The sequence below is a fragment of the Protomyctophum bolini genome (genome assembly GCF_963924005.1).
Source record: "Protomyctophum bolini genome assembly, chromosome: 18".
Lineage (NCBI taxonomy): Eukaryota > Metazoa > Chordata > Actinopteri > Myctophiformes > Myctophidae > Protomyctophum > Protomyctophum bolini.
Genome location: NC_137879.1, coordinates 10477119 through 10499005, shown reverse-complemented (window position 1 = coordinate 10499005; position 21887 = coordinate 10477119). Strand labels below are relative to the sequence as shown.

Sequence of the window (21887 nt, the reverse complement as noted above, 5' to 3'; positions counted from 1 at the left end):
TCTCTAGGCGTCTTCTCGATTCCCCAATGACTTTCTTTTTAAGGAGTACTGTAGTTAGTTTTTTCTATCAATTACACACCCCATGAAAGCTTGAATTCATGGAGATTTCTTTTGTTGTCCTGAGTCAAATTTGTAGAAAACTCAGTTCAAATGAGTTTCTTACTGACCGATGATGATTTAATATTATTGACGTGATTTTTTTCCACCCTAAATCATATTATTATTAAGGGGGAAGACATTTTTCAAAAAGTGTACAGTATTTGTTAAAATGTTGTTTTTATGTGGACACCCCCACCAGTTCATTAAAGATGGGGTGCCGTGATATTTGTACTTTTTCTGTTTTGCATGTGTCTATGGAGTTAACATTACTCTAATAGACCCCCAGGTGTTATAATCAAAATTCCCTGTGTATTTTTGGTTTCTTCCTGAAAGCTGAAAGCCTTTGAGTCAAAAGGCCCAATCGAAATAACACCAATTTAGTGACATCATAACCCTAACCCAGGGTCCCAGCTGGGGGGTCCCAGCTATAAATGGCATTAAATGGGGGTCAGTAGCCTCTGCATGTCAAACTGGGGGTCCTTTTCAAATGGGGTCTTGCCCTGATCATTAATTTCCCCTGGTGGGTGGTGATGGGTGGTGATCCACCTGAACTGAAGCCGCACCCACAGCTGTTAAGTTAGGGGAGGGGGATGATATTGTGATGTCACTATATCACTGTTTTTTTTTCATTGGCACATTTGACTGTCAAGGTTTCACTAGCCTCCAGGAAGAAACCCTAAATACAAAGGGAAGACATCATTGCACATAACCACACAATGGGCTCTAATGAAGTACTGTCACCTCATAAACACATGAAAAACTGAAACTACGGCAATCAATCTTTAATTTTTCCCAGGTTAAAAGAGGTTAAAGTTCAAATATAAAACACAAGTTGGCATTGAACTTGGAGAAAGAGGATGACTGTTCAATCCAGACCATGTGTTCAGCAGGCTCTTTGGTTTGGTTAGAGGAGAAGTAAAAAAAAAAAAAAAACATCTATAATTTACTCACCCACTCAGTTGAATTTCCGTTTGTATAACGTGCCTTTATGGTGAATGAAGAATCTGACTATAGAGGGTATGCGCGTGACATCATCATCAAACACGGAAGTTATGCAGGAATGCCTACTCAGTGGCAAAAAACTACTTTCTGGCCTTGACAACCCATGCATCCAAACAGAAAAGTCCTATCTGATTGCATTAAACAACGTTAAAGTCACTTTGCATGATGCTTTGCCACTCGATGTGCCATTCACTTTAAGCATGCGCATACCCTCTATTGATAATAGTTTTGCTGCCGGCCCGTTACTCTTAATTGACTTCAATTCATCAAATATTTTCTTTGTTTTCCTTTCTTAATTTTTTTTCTTCCATAAACACATTTTATACAAACAAAACTTATTTTTGCATTCACCCGTTTGGGGGGGCGAGAATGCGTTGCATTAGATTACCCAGTGGTTCTCAACCTTTTCAGGCTGTGACCCAACCAAACAGAATCGAGTTAAAAGAATACAAAAACAACAGTTAGTCTAATAATCAACCCACAGCAGTTAAAAGTTTAAAAAAAAAACCTCAATTAAGCATTTCTGTTTTTTATCTACATGCCAAAAAGAACCTTTCATCGTTTGTCGTTGTGGTTTTTCCAACCCAGGGTTGGCGTTGACCTCAAGTCAGCGAGGCGACGGACATGAGAGAAGAGAATCTGCAGTGTGAGGTCACTGCTGGAAGCGCCAGCTGCTCCTGACCGCCTCATGCAGTGGTGGAAGAAGTACTATGATTTATGTATTTATTTACTCGAGTAAAGATTAAGAATACCAGCAATACCACTATAAGCCAGAAATACTGACTTTCAAATGATCGTAGTGGCGTGTTACTGTGAAGTGAGGGGCGCTCTTATGATCATACATACTTCATCATACATCATCTCATTCTGGCCAATCACAATTTGCTCCCCTTTGCGTTTACACACACCCTCAAAGCTGGACATGGGCCCATAGCGCCCCTCAAACACGGACGTATACTGTACATGCTCGGTTAAAGTAAAAGTACCTAAAGACTGTACTCAAATGAGTACAGTTTGCTTAATTAAGTGCCTTATTATTGAGATACTTTCCACCACTGAGCGGCAGCGTGAGTGAGCAAGTCACGGCTGGGAGCGCCAGGTTTCTTGACCTCATGCTGCGACATCCCCCCCTCCCCCCACCACCCCCACCCCCATGAAGGTTTCCAATGACCTTACCTGGGCGAGACTTGAAGCCAATGTTTCCCCCCGTGTTGATGTTGTTGTTGTTGTTGTTGTTGTTGTGAATGGAAGCGGATGATACCCCCACTCACTCAGCACTCGGTCTGCACATGTCCTCGATCGAGAAGAAATACAGTACCTTGCATACCTGCGGGACCAAAATCTTGCCTTGTGAGGAAGATGGCGTGGTCATGATGCTCGTCGTGGTCGGGGTCGCGGCGCTGCTGCGTGTTGGCCCAGCGGCACACCTGCTCCAGACTGCGCGACGGATTGCCACGCTCGATCAGGCTGATGGACTGCATGTGGCGGAGACACAAAGCAAACGGGATATTTAGGACCGGTTAATACAAAAGAAACAAGTGGACAACAAAATGGACTCTTATAGATCTTGAACACTCTCAAGGGTTAAATTATTGTTAAACATCTGCATTACTTAATTTAAAAGAATTTACACAATTAGAGAATGTAGGAGCATTGTTATTTTTGATCAGCTCTCTCCTAACGGTAACACATCAATGGAATTGTGGACTAAATCAATGACGACTAAATATTTGTAAACTAGTTTTGGGTCCGAGAGGCTAAATCTCATGCTGGATAAAGGCTTGAAAGTACACACTTCCTTAATTGGGTTTCAATTAGTTGTACTTCAGACAACGTACTTGAGACAACGTGACCCTGGGACCCAAATCCGGGAGGGCTGCTCAGGATACGCAAACAATGAACTTAACAAGACACTTCACACACACTCCTGCACCACACGCCGCCTTCAAAATAACAGATATGTCACACCTATTTTCACATACATTAATTAAAATAGGGATTAACTGCTTCAATCATAATGTACCTTTTCCGCTTCCTTTTAAATGTATTGCAGTGAAAGTCACAAGTCCCCCAAAATACAAATACCGGTAGTTAAGTACAATACTAAAGTAAATATAGTCTTTGTTATTGTCCACCACTGGTGCAGTACGTGCGAATCACATGTGCAATTGTGCATGTGCTGTTCAAAAATAGATATTACACGTTTCGTATCACTACTGTTTGACACATGTGAGCCTCGACGGCGCTGCGATCCACATGCGAGACGTCCTTCATGTGTCAGTCCTTCGGGTGCCTCTCTTCTCCTTCCAACAATGAGGCAATGTGAAGAAGGAGTTATGACAAGGAACACCGCGTGCCGAGGGAGGGATTCCAAAAGCATTACGAAAACCTTTATTCTTTGCGGGCCGGGTTCCTCAGAGCACGCCGTGATTTAAGCAATATTACACGAGAGGGTGCGCTACAGTATAACGTCATTAATGGCACGTCAGCGTTTAAACGAGCCGATGGGCGAGTTCCGTAGGCAGCGTAGAAGTGCTTCGGCAACAAGTTTTGGTATAGAGGGGAAAAAAGAGCAGACCAAGTACAGTGAAAGGAGGTCAACTTTACTTGCAAACATAAACACGGCCGTGTGTGTTTCTATTCAAAGTGGCAACTGGATGGAGCCGAAGCGTCACAATTAATAGTAGGCTCACTCACGCGAGGCACTGCACTCAGATGACTATGATGACTATACTATGCTCAGATGACTATACTATGCTCAGATGACTATACTATGCTCAGATGACTATACTATGCTCAGATGACTATACTATGCTCGGTGGGAATAGATTTGATAGCAACCTAAAAACCCAGTGGAGTGGAAAACGTTTCCCCACATTATGGCAGATGTACTGAGGCATCGATTGGTCACTTCAACACGACAACCACCACTCAATAACATGGGAGAGTGAGTCCTGCAGAGTGACATGATGGCAGGACACACGCTGCTGGTTGATCGCTCATCAGCCCGTGAGACGACCACATCATCGCAGTGACCCTGGTTTTGATGGGCCACTTTTTGATTTCTGCGAAACGCTCAGCCATGCAGAGCTTGTATACGACCAGACCGGGCTGCAGAGCAGAAGACAGAGCTTGTATACGACCAGACCGGGCTGCAGAGCAGAAGACACGCCATCATGTGAATTCACGCCACCGGGATGGCTCACCAGGCTAAAGGGAATAATCAAGTCACTTTTTTTTCCTCTCTCCCTTAATCCAGTGGTTCTCAAGCAGTGGCCCGGAGGGGTTTCCAGGTGGTCCCCTGCAGCTAAATGATGAAAAGCTGGTAACCAAATGGACCCTTATAGATAAAATGACACCAAATGAACCCATTTGGTTTCATTTTACGCTCACATCTGCATTACTTAATTTACAAGAAGTCTTTAGTCTACACAATTATTGTTATTGTGATCAACGTTTGCCTGTTATCTCTTCTATGGTACAACATCAACACAGCATGGAATTGTGGACAAAATGTTATCCAACGACAACAACATATTCTAAGTTTTGGGTCTGAGAGGCTAAATGTCATCAAATGGTGGTCCGTGGCTCAAATGCCAGCTAAATAATGGACCTTGACATGAAAAAGGTTGAAAACCATTGCCTTAATCAACAGCATTGATTAGTCTGATTAACCATTTAAGCCCTGAATTGTACAGTATTTTGTTGTTCAATAGTGAGGCAGCGCTTTTTTCCATTTTACTTATTTTTTTAAATAATCCTGAATAAGGCAAAAAAAAAGTTCAGGGTTATAGGGTATAGTTGCTGGGGCTGGAATGTGTTGCATAACAGCCAACGTGGAGTGTGGAGTGGAGTTGAAATCATGCTGAAAAGATTGTGTTTCGGCGTTACAGAGTGGAGGCCATCTGTGAGGAGGAGGACTCAGGCAGCATGTTGGAGCTCATCTGATTGCATGTGTATAAAAACAGTGTGTCTCTGCCTGGCCCTGGACAAAGAAGAGGTCAGATGATGAGCTATTAGCCCAGGGGTTCACGTTGAGAACCCCTGCATTAGCCCGTCAGGAACAAGCATCAGCCATGATTTGTACCCTTTAATGGACACAGGAATGTGGAGGGAACGGATGGTGGCGTAGCATTGCATTAGCAGCAGTAGACGCAGCAGTGGTTCTCAAACCTTTTCATGTCAAGGACCCCCAAATCGACCTTCATTAGCCCATGGACCATGGCATTTCTATCTCTGGGACCCCAATATATATAAAATTAAAGTCTATTTGACTCTGAGCCCACCATACCATGACACCTTCACCTGCCGGTACCCCACCATTATCATGACACCCTCACCTGCCTGTACCCCACCATACCATAAAACCCTTACCTGTCGGTACCCCACTATTACCATGACACCCTCACCTGTCGGTACCCCACCATACCATAAAACCCTTACCTGTCGGTACCCCACCATTATCATGACACCCTTACCTGTCGGTACCCCACTATTACCATGACACCCTCACCTGCCTGTACCCCACTATTACCATGACACCCTCACCTGTCGGTACCCCACCATACCATGAAACCCTCACCTGTCGGTACCCCACCATTAACATGACACCCTCACCTGCCTGTACCCCACCATTACCATGACACTCACACCTGCCTGTACCCCGCCATTACCATGAAACTCTTACCTGCCGGTACCCCACCATTACCATGACACTCACACCTGCCTGTACCCCGCCATTACCATGAAACTCTTACCTGCCGGTACCCCGCCATTATCATGAAACTCTTACCTGCCGGTACCCCACCATTATCATGCGCACGAGCACAACGTTGATGTTGGTTCCCAAGGACTCGTCATGGTAGATCTCGTCAACCTGAAAGAGATAAAAAGGGGCAAAGAAAGCACATCAAGCACTCTAATGAGGCATGAGAGGAAACGCAGCGCTATGCTTTGTGATGTCAACTATGTGCGTGCGCGCGCGCATGTGTGCGATCCAAATTGATTCACAAGTAGCCTATAGTAGAATTTGAATTTCTATACAGCACTACTGTAAGCTGCATCCTGGCGTTATGCACCAAAAAGTATAGCCATCTGATCTACAAGCTCACAATGCGTTGCGGCTGCAATGTGCTTGTAGATCTTGTATTGTATTTTCGACTTGAGGGTTTTGTCAAAATGGCATTCATTAAAATCACCATCCTAAAATGTCCTCCCAAGTATGCTAATACAACCCTGTGTGTGTGTGTGTGTGTGTGTGTGTGTGTGTGTGTGTGTGTGTGTGTGTGTCCGTCCAAACAACAAATGATGCTAGGCCTACTTTAAACACAGCCACAGTTTCAAACAGTTTGAATAATTAGGTACACAACTAGTATAATTAAAGATTTCCAGTATTTGCTCAGGCCCACATGTAGCCTCTATGCCCTGCACTGTAGTAATTATTGGAGATGTTTATCACAATACTTTATATTCCATAGATGTAACAACAGTCTGTTATATTTTAAATTCAGTTCATTTTACACATACTTGCGGTAAAGACAGGGACTGCCTTTCCCCATTTACAAATTTTAGCCTCACATTTTTACTTTCTGTTCAGCATTATGCATTCTACTCATTGCCAGTATTTTATGTTGGAGTATAATCACCATTACCTTTTTTGCTATAGCCTCATGGTTAGCACCAAACATTTTGAATGCTACAATGCTAGCGGTTTGTATTGTATGTAGAGTTTGTGTTTACATTTGACATATTTCATTACAGTGTACATTTACAATTACTTCAGGTTACAAATGGCACACAGACAATAGTATACATATATCCAGTACACATTTGTTTTTACTAGAAACTCATTCAGAATCATTGCTAAATACATACTTCCTGTTTTTGGTCTGATCCTTCTAAAAGAGTTACACAATGCCTCCAGCTGGGCTCCTTTTATAGGAAGGGAAGGTGATTGGGACATACCATTTGACAGGGGGGGGGGGGAGTTTACATACTATCCATGTTTTCCCCTGCTCCTTGTGTGTGTGCTTTGCTTCCTTCAAGCTGTGTTGCCATGTCTCTTTATTATAAGCAACCTTTGACTTGTTTTTTCTGTAAAGTCACTTGCAAATACATTATTGGTAGAGGTTGATGTTTTTTTTGGGGGGCTTGATTCTAAAGTGTACAGTAGTTGCTTACCGTATTTGGGCTTGCTTCCACATTTCTTCACATCAAGGAACCCCAGATTAATATGTAATTGTCCACAGACTTCCATCTGAACATATTTTGTGCCTTTTTTTAAATGTTTTAAAAATATTCAAAATATTTTGATTTATTCTCAATGTGTTTTTAAATAACGGATGTACATACAACCTCACAATGTGTTGCTGTGAGCTTGTAGGTCAGCTATTTTCATTTGTGCTTGTTTTCATAGACCTGGCCACTTTTTTCTCTTGCAAAACTAGCAACACAGCAAGAGAAAGAGGAACTTATGCACACACAAACGCAATGCACTATGGGCTGTAAGAAAAAGGTCAATACAAAGAGTGGGGTTGCTAAAAGCTTGCCTTGTGTATGAATATCATTTAATCTGTGGATTTGAAATGACGTTCTTGGTTGATGTCCCTTGCATTTGAAGGTGAAGTTATAGGTAGTATTCCTTGGTTAAGGACTGTTAAATACAATGGGAAATACCCATGGGTACCATATAGATATAGATGCCTCCTCATTGGCCGCTGCAGTTCGTTGGAGCCATGTGTGTTGACGGAACAATTTACATTCTGGGGGCGGAAGTCAACCGGAAGTGCAGAAGGCACACTGCCACTCATGTGACTAGTGGCCAATCACAGCGCATCTTTTGCGGGACTTGTCAGGCGCGAATACATCCCCTCTGGGATGCGCGCTCAGGCTTCCGCTATGCTTCGCAAGGAATCTCGGGAAAGCTTTGCCCCCTCTCACACAAGCCCCCCTCTCACACACGCCCCAGAGCCGAAAGAGGCCGGGGCGTGTGTGAGAGGGGGCAAAGCTTATGTCTATGGTGGGTACTGCATGTATTCAGGTGCTGCAGAGGGCTCTGTCCCTTGATCAATACAGTCAGTATAAGCCAGATTATCTTTAGGCTGTCGTGCTTGAATGATATGGGCTCGTCTGTATGTCTGCTGTGCCCCCCACACAACCTGCCGTCACCGAAGACAAACGTTGACATCGTTACTGTTCCTGCACACCAGCACAGATACCGCATGCATGATGCGCTGCTTGGATGTTGACATTTCTGAATGAAAAAAAAGCATGGTATATCATCGTTCCCAGCTGGTGCAGACCATGCCCTGAATCTGGTGTATTGTTTGATTCTATATCCTTTGAACCATGCTGGAACATCAATGCACCCGCTGCCGTGTGCTTGGACTACTAACCTAGACCAATGTGTGTCATTTGTTTTTGTTATTCCACCAATGTCTTCTAAATCATGACAGTTTCTGAAAAAACCTATGTTGCTATATCAGTGGTTCTCAAACCATTTCATGTCAAGGACCATAATGTATTTTGCCGACCCCCATCTGAAAATATCTTTGTTCCAGGGACCCCGCAGAAGCAAAGATTTGAGTTAAAAAAAAACGTTTGCTCATGTGAAAGATTATATTCAAAGATTTGCACAGATTTTCACGTCTGAAAATAGTTTTTTTGCAGATCTACAAGACCTTGTATATCTGCTCATTTTCAATTGCAATAAAGTATAACATAACGGTTAAAAGTGGTTAAAAGCTAAAGCGACACATGATGGTTCCAGGACACCTGGCATCCATCCAACCAAACCACTGTGTTGTTATGCAATGGGCTCCAGAAAACTGACCTAGAAATGTGATGACTTCCATTTGGCTTTCTAATGATTCCCTGGTATGTGGACGCTTAACCACTTGGACACTGTATTGTGCTACACTGTAACAGCAGTGCTTCTCAGACCACTCAGGACCCCCAACTTGATGTGTTTTTGGGCCGCGGCGGACCGCCGTCGGAAAACATCTTGTGCCAGAGTGTTGTTAAAATGTTTCAAAAATATGATTCAAAATTTTCAAGAGGATTTGAAAATAGGAAACAATTTTCAACAGGATTTGAAAAATAGGAGATCTACAAGTTCAAGCTAATGGGGTTAAAATTAAAATGGTTAAACTGATTTTGATGCCATATCAACTAAAATTTTGCTGGAGACCTGCACCTGGAACCCGCTCAAGGCCCCCACTTTGAGAACCATTGCTGTACTGTACTGTACTGTACTGTACTGTACTGTACTGTACTGTACTGTACTGGTGAGCTCTTTTTTCCCTCTACACCAAATATCTTCGACGAAAACAGACGATCTAGAGCTTATAGATATGTTATTTTTGACAAAATTTGTCAAAAATAACAGATTACATTAAATGTAAACTGTAGTCCCCATGCAGTCAAGCCCTTTAACACATTGAGTACGCCAACGTGCATCAAAATAAAGGCCCCTATAGTGCCAGAGTAGTCTGATCACTTTTACTCTGAAAGCCATGAACCGGAAATACTTTCTTAAAAAAATTGACTTGACAAAGTGAGCTCATAATCCCCGATCATCTTAATATATTTATATAAACTCCAAAAAGCGTTCATATTTTGCGGGAGAGACGGATGAGGAGCAGAAACGCAGCGCCAGCATATCGATCCATTCATCACCACGGAGAGCGCCCTGGATGAGGAGATACGAGTCATTCTTTCCGCCGCGCTAACATGGGAGTCAATGACAAGCTAATATTTGCACAGAGCGTTAGCATACGGCAAGCGAAAAGCGAAATGCCAAAAAAAAAAATAGGAATAATTCTGAATATTATTATCTCGCCCCGCGTCGTTTGGACGTCGCTAGGACGTCCACAGACGTCTAAGGTATTACTCGTTTCTGATCCTTATGACGTTTCCAGACGTATTTTGTACAGAATGTGTTAACAGTCCATCCAGGTTCCATGTGGTGCATGCATGCTTTATCCTCGTCAAATGGTCGCTGCATGTCAAACACTCGAGGCCAGAAGTCAATCAACAACTCCGATCTGTGGTCGACGAATTTAACCTATAGAAGAATCATGGATTGGGGGGCGGACACGTCTCTCTTGTTCCTTTTTTCTACAATTCGCCGCTGTCGGCCAAGACTGTTCCTTTGTTATAATCATTAAAGAAATGAATAAAAGTGAACAACATAGCAGATCTACAAGCTCACAACACGTCGCAACACGTTGTGAGCTTGTAGATGGGATATTTTCACGTCGTTTTGTATGAACAAAACGTACAAAGTGGAAATTTGAGGTTTTCTGCCCGAAATCAAGAAGTTAACTCATTTTGAGACGGAGGCCACAAATGGCGAGCGTGGAATCATCGCTGATTATCAACATGCCAAAGCGGGCTCTCGGCTGGTAAACACAGAGTAATTTAGCTCCACAAGGCGCCCTCACATTTTCCCCACGTGACAGACTTCTTTAAACCTGTCATTGAGAGAAAACACACGTTTCACAATCGGCCTTTGAAAAAGGCAAGAGGGTTTACGCTCCACACGAGAGAGCCACACATTAACTTGACATCTCGGTATGTTGTAAGCAGAGGAGAAATAATTTATGCATCGTGTTGTAAGGCCTTTTTGGAGGGATCATCTGGCTTTTTCCCCTTGTCTATTTCAGGAGACTTTGTGTCCGGAGATAAGAGAGAGAAAACGCTTGAATGCTTAGAAAATAAATAAATCAGGATGTTTACAGTGTATTAGAAACCCATTTGCGTGACAGGTTTAGGACTAAAATCTCCCTGTGCTTGGAGATTGCGAAGTGGTTGGCTCACACGTCTCTGCAGCCACATTTGGGTTGACATAAGATTTACTGGAAATCTCACTAAATCGGTTTGTTTCTTCTACACTACAGAGTACCTGAGAGGTAGAGGTCACCTGAGGAAAGACGACAGGGACAGAGCTTTTAGGGAGCTGATGTTTCTCCTCCTCCATCCTCTAGACAACCGTGGGTCCGACCAACTCGACACCGGACACTGCAATCCCTGCGGGTGTGTAGAACGCGTGTGGCGAATTTTGAAGTCGGTGGGGCGAACGGTTCTTGAGTTACGTGCATTACAGCCGCACACACGTACAGTACAGACAGACGTACAGATATAAAGACTATCACAAAACGCCTGATTTATACTCAACCGTACGTCGCGCCGCATGCCGGAAGTAGCCGAACCACAGCGATGCATGCGAGCTTGTAGATCTGCTATTTTAGGCGCACAAGAGGCTAAGTATATCAATCTGGCCGGCGCTCTTGTGATGTCATTGCTTGTCTGTAAGCCATAAACAGCAGCTGCTGATGATACAGGCATGCAGCAGAGTACTGATAAGTATGGCGGTGTGTCCCGTACAAATTACAGTCCTGGAGGGACGACAACAGTGTTTATACGCAAGCCCGTCACTATGTGAGTGAAAAGAAAAGAAGCATGCATCTTACTAAAGCAGAATTCAACGCGTTGTAGTTTTTTTTTAATCTGATTGTGTGGACCGGTTCTTGTCTTGATGATTTGTGAACACGGAGTTTCAACTTGTATTGAAAGTTAAATGAATACACCATTGTTGCTCTACTGTATATCATCGCTGTCGAAACTCCATATGTCACATGTTCTACTTAAGTAAAAGTACCAATACTGTAATGTAGAAATACTCTGAAGTAAGTAGAAGTAAAAGTCTGGAATTCAAAATGCACTTGAGTAAAATTACAAAAGAATTGACATCAGTATCGCAGAGTGGAGTCCCCCAGGGGTCTATACTAGGCCCCACCTCCTCTTGTCCCTATACACCAAGTTCCAGGGCCGGGCCGGTTCCGGTGTGCCGCCCTGCGTCCGAAAAGGTTGAGAAATGACAGTTACCGTGTGGGGGTCCCTCTACTGTACCCTCTACTGTAATGTACTGTACTGTCACTGTACTGGCACACCCGAAATCATCATATATACAGTTAATACGTGCATGTGTGTTTGTGTCTGCGTTAGGTTGCGCACAAGTGGTGAAAAACAACCATGCTATTTTTGTGCTCAGACCCACCCAGCCAGCCACACACATAGCTCCGTAAGGGAGTGGTTGCACCACTCAAAAAAATGCAGATCAGACCGAATGACAGACAGAGGTTCTTTCATTTTATAGTATAGGATTCTCTAGTCTAGTGCAATAGATCCTTTCATGAATGAATGGAACAGCAGTGCTCAGCTCCTTCACAGAGACTTCACACCTCATAGAAAATCACAAGGAGGAGGACTGTGGCGGTGGAAAATATTTTTTTACTTTTGAAAATAGAAGATCTACAAGCTCACAGCTCGTCACATCGCGGCCCGTTGTGAGCTTGTAGAGCTTGTCTCATAGGGCCGAAGTGGTTAGTGTATATGTTTTGTAATGAAAATCTACAAATTAACAGGCAACTGAAGTTTTCCAAAAAGTTATAGCGTAAATAGAGTTATAGCGTTATAGAGTAAAAAGTACAATATTTGCCTCGAGTCGAGTAGAAGTAAAAAGTATTGGAAATTGTACAGTACTTAACCCATTCTGACCGGGCACCCATTTTGGTGTTGGCATCATGTTATGCTTTAGCTATTGAAAAATAGCAGATCTACAAGCTCATATCGCGCCACCGAGTGGCGCGATACGAGCTTGTAGGTCTGCTATTTTTGAAAAATTCGAAGAACGACTGACATTTTTAGAATCTGATCTCAGGTCAGAATGGGTTAATCAGACCAGTGTGTGTCCCGTGGAAACCTCGTATGAATCTGATCTCAGGTCAGAATGGGTTAAGTAAATGCCACTGTTACTTTCCACCACCTAACAACAGTGTTGATTTCGTCGACTGAAAAAATATGAGGAAAACTTTTGTCGACTGCCTTTTTTTCACTGACAAAAACTATATAAAAACGAAAATAAAAACTAAGCTATATGATGACTAAAACTAATTATTGACAATTTTGTCAACAAATAAGAACCAGACTAAAATAATTATAGGGAGGCACTAGTGGAGAAGAAATCATTTTATGTTTGATTGGAAACAGGTGTCACGTTATGTTATGGAAATATAGGTGTCCCGTTCTGAAAATAGCAGATGCGGTGCAGTGCTGTGAGCTTGTAGATCTGCTATTTGAGGCACGCAAGTAAGTATAAATCAGGCACTATACGGCGCCATCATGGCCCGCTATAACACACATTAACTGTAGATTTAGTCGACTAAAATCTCATGATATTCAGTCCAACTAAAACTAGACTGACACTAAAACATTTCAGATGAATAAAATGTAAATAGTTTTGGTCAAAAAAGACTTAAGATTATAACTAAATCAAAAATGTTGTCTGTCAAAATCAACAGCGCTGGACACAGGAGGCCAGTATACTAGTGGTCCAGGCCAGGAGGACAGCTGTGTCACCAGTCCAGTGAAGTGCTCTATGCTCGGACAACGTCCAGAATGTGCTGCTCGGGGACGATAAGGTCAACACCTGAGGAATTTAAGTAAATATACTATCCTACAAAACGCCTATTCAGCTCCATTAAAATAGCGCACAGGACACTACTCTCCAATGACCGCAAATTCCCCCCCAAACGATTTGCATTATGACCTAAAATCCCCAGACCGTTTTATTATGCTGACCTATATACTGGTGAGTTTACGTTGGATGCTAAACAGACAGAAGTTGTTGGAAATAATAAGGACAGCGTAGAAATAGCATCGTATTCGTAACCCCAGGAAGCTTTCTAAATGCGAATTGTATACAGTATAAGCTCTGTTTTATGTTTGTTATTTTTGTAAAATAATAAAGCATGCAGCAATATACTTTCCTCTTCTACCCAGGAATCGAACCCGCGGTTTCCTGTGCATGTGCTGAAAATGTTAACCGTTGAGCTAATTGCTCAGGGGATACGTTGAATCTTGCAAATTAGGTCAAAATTCATGTCTATTCTAAATTTCTCAATAGAAGGGAGACGAAATATAACCACACCGATTGTATACAAGTTATATTATATTAACATACACTACCGTCTACCATACAGATTGGACAACATTTTTAAGTTTTCATTACAAGAGAGCTAAGAGCTCACAACGCGTCATGATGCAACTCATTGTGAGCTTGTAGATCGGCTATTTTCCCTATGATATTTAAAATAAATTAATACATTTAAAATGGAACGGTTTTGGACATACCGGTACAAGGTTTCCGCCTGACAGTGATGACATTAAAATAATACTAATAATCACAATATTAGTTACTTTGCATATATTTGTCACCACGCCACTGGTTCGCCATGCCTCCTCCGCTCCGAGACGGATTTCCTTGAAAGAACTTTTCTCAGAGGTGCCACTAACACCGGATTCGTGTGGTGGCATGAGTGTTGCAAGACTCTCTCATCACATACAGTACCACCACCGGACATTCTGTGGCCCCTGTACTGAGAAAATGGAAGATAAAAATATAGCATAAGAAAAACAACATGCAGCCACGGCCTCCCGCTAGGTGTTGATAGCATGGCAACAGGTGTGCATAGTTCACCCACCAAGCCACACAAATCACAACCAGTGTTGCTAGATTCGGCGAGAGAAGCCAGGTCCAGGTCTATGAAAACAAGCCCGAAAGAAAGAAGTGCCTATTTGTGAATAGCCGATTCGCAAATATTGGTATATAAAGTATAAAATAGGTCTTAATTGGTTAACGCATGTCTGCAGGTAATCTATCTATGAAATGAATGCACCATGTCTCTGTACGTCTGTCTGTACGTACGTACGTACGTATGTACGGCTGTAATCCACGTAACTCGAGAACCGTTCGCCGACTTCAAATTCGACACCCACAGGGAGTGCAGTGCCTGCCTGCCTGGTGTCGAGTCGGTCAGACCCACGCTTGTCCAGAACCGCCACAAAAGGCCTAGGCCTGGGCTTTGGACAGGGGTTCTGCCCCCTGTTCTGACAACACAACACTCCATATTTGGAGCATGCCTGACACAGAACTCCATTGATAGGACTTAAGGGACACAGAGAGACAGATACAGAAATCTCCATATATGGGCATTAAAGGGACACAGACAGATGGGTGGAACGGGTACTCTGACACGGGTACGACGGGAATTGTATAGGGGCATGGATCTCCAACTTCCATCGTTACCAACTCGGCACCGGTCTAGAAATAATATAATCTGCAAAGTAACCAATAACTAAAGTTTTCAAATAATTGTAGCGTGGAGTCACGCAAAAGCTCAATATTTGCCTCGGAGATGCAGTGAAGTAGAACTATAAAAGTACTGAAAAACACATACACATACAAGTAAAGCAAAAAATATATAAAAAAATACCCCAAAAAAGTAAGTACAGTACGACGCAGGTAAATATCGTCTCTGTCGGATGGAAACCTCATAATTATGTCCAAAACTGTTACTTTTCAGTGTTCAAATTCAAAGACAGCAGAAGTAGTAGATCCAGGAGCTCAAAACGCAGTGAGGATCTGCTACTTTTGATGCTTTTGTGCTATGCTGTAGTTGTAGTATGATCAAGTAGTTCATGTATAATTAATCAAAGAAGCACACAGACACAAAGTTAAAATACGGAGATAAGAGGTTTGACATCGAGGAATTATATCTCCATAATCTGCCAGGATTGACTAATGTTTGCTCTCATGGAGAGGGAAGTCTGGAGCTCTCTGGTGGAGCTGTTGCCCCCGCGACCCGACTACGGATAAGCGGTTGAAGATGGATGGATGGATGGATGGATGGAGATAAGAGGTTTCGGCCCAACAACAACAAAATGTACTTAAGTAAACTTTTCCCACAACTTGGAACCCTTATAAACGCAAAAAAGAAGGGGGAAAAAAAAGAGAGTAGCAGCTGTTGGTGCATGCCATGGGGCTTTAGCCCATTCTGTACGGGAACCCGTTTTGGTGTTGGCATCATGTTATGCTTTAGCTATTGAAAAATAGCAGATCTACAAGCTCGTAGCGCGCCACCGAGTGGCGCGCTACGAGCTTGTAGGTCTGCTATTTTTGAAAAATCGAAGAACGACTGACATTTTTTAGAATCTGATCTCAGGTCAGAATGGGTTCATCAGACCAGTGTGTGTCCTAGTGGAAACCTCGTATGAATCTGATCTCAGGTCAGAATGGGTTAGAGCAGGGCGTTGCGTTAGGTATATCCCCTGGCCCTGGCCCTGCAGCTCTGCATGCAGCGTCGCATCGACGTGGACAAAACCCTGGTCAGCGCTTCAAACAAGGCGGCCATTGTGTGCCAGGCACCTCGGCCGTCGGCAGTCTCCCTGGCTTTCTCGCAGACAGGATGTTCAGTAATCAATCCCTCGGGGAGAGTTTCTCCAGGTGGTACTATGCACATTCTAGCGGTGCCCCCCCCCCCCCCCCCCCCCCAACCCAGTGCTTGGACAAGGGATTTGGAAAGCTGGAGGGAGGGAGGCCCATGCAGAGCTCTTTCTCTCTCTCTCACACACACACACACACACACACACTCTAGTGGGTTGTTGCTGGCTGCAATGCTATCCCAATGGCTAAGAGGTCGGCTAGAGGCAAAAGAAAAGTGTCTGGTTGCCTAGAGACGAGGCAGCCAATCAGAAAGATAGGTGACTACGGCAGCCAATGAAATGATAAGTTGCCAGTAGGTTTGACCACGGCAGCCAATGAAATTATAAGTTGCCACTATACCAACCTGATAGAAAGTATACCAGCATGCTTTGCAGCTGGTAAAAAAAAAACCCTGTGTGAACCGAGTGGTGCAGGCTGCTCATCAACACCGCTGGCTGGCTGCACTTAAGCCCATGCCAACACACACCGTCTGTGAACGCCACGCGTCAAAACAGCCGCCTCCGTTGTTTCCAATGAACCTATGCCACACCGGCCGCGTCAGACCTATACGATACATAGCTTATCAAATATCACCTGAGTTCATTTTCAGCTTTTGTAAACATAATTTGTATCGGCACATATTTCCTCATGCAAGGACATACATATAGACTTCCTTCTCTACCAGACTTACGTTTTAATTCCAAGAACTCACTCGCATAACTGAGTGTGTAGGTTTGGTTCCATGTGTACACACTCAGAGTTACAGACCTGCAAGGGTCCATTTGACTCCATTATGTACACACTCAGTTACAGATCCATAAGTGTCCATTTGGTTCCATGTGTATACACTCAGAGTTACAGACCTGCAAGGGTCCACTTGGTTCTTTTGTACCCCCCCCCCTCCCTCAAGTAACCCTGAGTTTGACAGCTTGCTTGCTAAATGCTTGCTTGCAAAATGCAAGCAGACGAACTCTCACGTTCATGATTATAAGACTAGAAAATCCGACAGTCTCCATCCTCCCTTCAGCCGTACCACTCATAGCCAGTGCTCCATTAAAGACAGAGGTTCTTTACTCTGGAATAATACACACATACTTACATATTGCCAAGTCTTCACTTTGTAACTTTAAACATAAAGTTCTAATGTAATGAGCTCTTCATGGGTTACCTTTCTCACCTGCACATATTTCCTCATTTGATAATGTTACCTATTTGACTGTTTTTAGTGATTATTCAGTTTTAAGTGAGTCACAGCACGTGCCCCAGGGCTATCATGGCCATCTACCCACCGGCTTCCACAACACCAGCATTAATAATAAAGCGCTGCTCATTACAAAGGAGAGATTGCTCCCTGCCCCGGCCAGTGGCGGATAGGGGGGGACGATAACAAACACAAATATGTTGTTTATGTAAATACGTCTCGCTGCCCGGCCTGGCCGTGTGAGTCGAGCAGTGCGAGAGGAGAGCGGAACTTCTGGCGCCGCTCTCCTCGGCCTGCCAAAAAAAAAAAGGTTTCCAGTCGTCTGTATAATTGGTCTAGTGGTGCTGCGGGCCGCCGGCGGCAGGCGGGCTAATCAGACCACCGCGCACGCTAGCTAGCCGCGGCGTCCAAACCGGTAACTGTTACCGAGTGAAACCAGCACCGCTGCGCTGGAAATCTGACTTATTGGGGGGGGGGGGGGGGGGGGGGGATTTGGGCGGTAAGCAGATTAGGGTGGAAGGAGCTGGTGGAACCCATTACGAAGGAGCTTGAGGGTTTTCTTTAGCTCCTCTCTCTCTCTCTCTCTCTCTCTCTCTCTCTCTAATCCATAAACAGCCAGATAGAGAAACACAACAGAGGGGTCTAAAGGACAAACGTGACGACGACGACGTCCAATGACAAGTGAGAGGACAATTTGATCCATTTTGACCTGAGATCAGATTCTATAAATGTCTTCTACATCCTGACAGTTTTCTGAAAAAGCTATGTTTCTATGTCAGTCGTTCTTCGATTTCTCAAAAATAGCAGATCTACAAGCTCACGAGCTACGAGCTATGAGCTTGTAGATCTGCTATTTTTCAATAGCTAAAGCATCACATAATGCTAACACCAAAAGGGGTTCCCGCCCCAAAATGGGTTAATCCAGAGCGATTTACAGTAAACAAGAACTAAAACAGGGCGATGCAAAATAGTCATCATGAATCATACATAAGCCTAAGAACCTAACAGTGGAATATCTACACTACAGCATATAATAATGAAATTATTATGCGTGTATATATACTATAGAGTGCTATGTCTACATAGAACGCTAGCTGAGTTACATAAGTTGAGCCTTTGCATACGCCTGTAAGGTCGTCGAGGCCAGGGCAAGTGCTACGGGCTAAAGATGGAGTCTGAAGAGGCAGAAGGTTGGGAGTGAGTGTATATGCAGTTCTGATTGCAAGGGGAAGTGCATTCCATATAGTATTGGAGCCAGAAGGGAGAAGAGTTTGGGACGTGTGGAGTGTTGTCACAAGTAAAGATGACTCGTGTGTGAGTTGTGTGTGCGTGTGTGTGTGTGTGGATATAAATCTGTAAAATAACACGTATATGATGCTCATGTTGTACACATTGTGGATACTGTAGCTCTTTCCCTTCGGCTCCAACTGAACTCTATCCGTTCTCTGCTCATGAATACTAAAGTAAAAACCTTTTAGTATTCATGAGATTAGAAGGGATACATCGTCCGCAATCTGCAAACACTGCAGGCAGGGGCATCACTAGCGCCTACGCAGACAACGCAACTGCGTTGGGGCCCAGAGGCAAGGGGGCACACGGCCGCCCACCCGTGCCATCGGTAAAATAAAATTATAAATACATACAGAGATGCAATGACAGTTGAGTTGAACAAAGTTTGGCGGAGCCTGGTGGTGGCTGCTGCTAGCACATGCTGCGGCCGGGGGCGTCGGGGGCCTACTGACGTCTAGTTACGCGGCTGACTGCAGGGGTTGAGGTTCCCATCTGGAGACCTAAAAGCTACATTAAAGTGTTGCTTTCGGACAGAAATCTCCATATGTACAGTATATATGCTGATCAAATCACACAAAAGCATCAAAAGTAGCAGATCCACAAGCCAGAAAACGCGGCAAAGAAACAGTTTTGGACATACGAGGTTTCCACCCGACAGACACGATTTAATAGGGGGAAAATAGCCAATGTACAAGCTCACTGCAACGCAACACATAGACCTGCTCTTTGGGTCTTGTAGATCTGATATAAAACCCACCGTTTTGGGGAAACTATACTGCATGCGCTGATGTGCAACGTGTTTTTGGTTCAGAATCCTCAAACGGTCAACATATCAGGAGTTTGCGCACACACACACACACACACACACACACTTACTATGTGACTTACTATGTTCATGAGAGGGACTTACTATGTTGATGAGTGTCTCACTATGTCGATGAGAGTGACTCACTATGTCGATGAGAGTGACTCAATATGTCGATGAGAGTGTCTCACTATGTCGATGAGAGTGACTTAACAACCAGGCCCCCCTCTACCTCTCTGAACTCATCAACCGTCATGTCCCCTCCCGCTCCCTTAGGTCAAGCACTGCCAACCAACTGGAACCCCACAAATCTAACAAACGGACATGGGGAGACCGGGCCTTTGCAGTGGCTGCCCCTTCTCTCTGGAACTCCCAACTCACATCAGAGCTGCCCCCACCCTCGAAATGTTCAAAAGCACACTCAAAACCCACCTTTTCAAACTGGCTTTCCCTACATAACCCCCACACACACTGACACACCCCCTTCTTGTTTGTCCCTCTTTTGATTTTGATTTCTAGTTTTTAACCTTTTAAACCTTTTTAAATAGTTTTCTAATAAATATGTCTGTACTCTTTCTGTAAAGCGACTTTGGGTACCCAGAAAAGCGCTATATAAATCGTATATATTATTATTATTATTATTATTATTAATATGTCGATGAGAGTGTCTCACTATGTCGATGAGAGTGACTTACGATGTTCATGAGTGTGAGCACGTAGTTCTGCACGTGCTCCTTGCCGTGGAAGCGCACCACCGAGTCGTCGACCGCCAGCAGCACCTCGATGTTGTACTCGTCCTTCTTGGCGTGCCGCCGCTTGCGCTCCGACTCCGCCTCCGACAGCTTGTGTTGCACCACGTCCAGCGCCGTGGGGAGGTCAGCGATGCCAAAGTCCACCACTGTGAAATATGACCATACATGCATATAATTATGATCGTACAATAGTAGAGGAGCAGTCACTGCTGCTCCTTAGATTGTTTTGTTGCTGTAGACAGCAGAAACCTCTTATCGCCATGTAGCAGTGTCTCAAACCCCAACTTTGACACTTATTAGCCCGCGGACCCCCATTTGAAAATATATGCCGTAATGCCCAGGACCCCCATAAGAGAAGATTCTTACGGCTCTCTAGCAGTGATTTTCAACCCAACGTATAATGTAAAATCAATGTTAATTTAACTCTGAGAGTGTACAAATGGAACCAAATGGACCTGTTAGAGGCTCCATAAGCTGGGCACCCCCTGGAACTCCCTCACCTCAACACCCCATCAAAAGTATCAAAGTATCAAAAAGCAAGAGTCTGTAGAACTGCTGCTTTTTGCTCTTTGTGAATTTGAATCCTGAACGGTTTTGAAACCGTTTTGGCAATAATGCGGTTTCCACCCAGCAGAGAATCTCTGTTACAAGTAAAAGGGCCATATCGAGTAAAAGTACAGAACTTTTGGAACACATAACAACCCTTATTTATAGTTTTTGAGGGGCGCTAACCCTCATGTGGCAGCAAGGTCTATGAACTGTCATGCCCTCAGGACCCCCACTCGTGACATCACGTGGCAGCCAAGTCTATGGATTATTTTACGTGTGCACGTCATGTGGCAGGCTAGCCACAATGGGCGTCGCCTTACTTCACACAAGTGTGATTTTTTTTTACATTTCCACAGTCTCATACATACTGTATCAAATTGGGTGGTCCGTGACATGAACAAAGGCTGTGAACCACTGCTGTAGGTATAGGCCTACATTTCTAAATCCATCCAGGAAACAAAAGAAGAAAGAAACCCTCTCCAGACTCATAAATCCCCTGCAGCCTACTGAGTCTAGAGAGTCAGAAGACCATTTCCTCTGGCCTACATTCACTCTACAAACCATAATATGTGCATTCAGAGCTCCAATCCACAGAGCTGGCCCACTCCAAAGGCCATTCATTCATTCCAACATATCGCACACACGCACACACTCACACGCACGCATTCCAGGTCTGTGCTATGTGAGCTTGTATACATCTGCTATTTTTGAAACCTTTTGAAATATATTGAATATATACTGAAATTTCTTTTTACACAAATCTTCTCTTCTGGGGGTCCCAGCCGGGACACAAAACCTTTTCAGATGGGGGTCCGTGGACAAATACATTGTGGCATTGAGAACTAACTGGCGTACAAACATTGT

At 43.9% G+C, this 21887-nt stretch overlaps 1 protein-coding gene across 2 annotated transcripts in view; it reads right to left on the bottom strand.

Moving 5' to 3' along the window:
• Nucleotides 1-21887, bottom strand: part of adamts14 (ADAM metallopeptidase with thrombospondin type 1 motif, 14) — a 90524-nt gene that overhangs the window by 44386 nt on the left and 24251 nt on the right. Inside the window, exons 4-6 of one of the 2 annotated variants that reach the window (XM_080789685.1) lie at nt 20418-20620; nt 5894-5977; nt 2429-2576 (exon numbers count right to left, since the gene is read on the bottom strand). In XM_080789685.1, coding sequence (XP_080645811.1) covers nt 2429-2576; nt 5894-5977; nt 20418-20620 — 435 coding nt within the window. Of the gene's footprint in view, nt 1-2419; nt 2577-5893; nt 5978-20417; nt 20621-21887 lie in introns of both variants that reach the window. The other variant, XM_080789684.1, reaches the window with a different exon arrangement.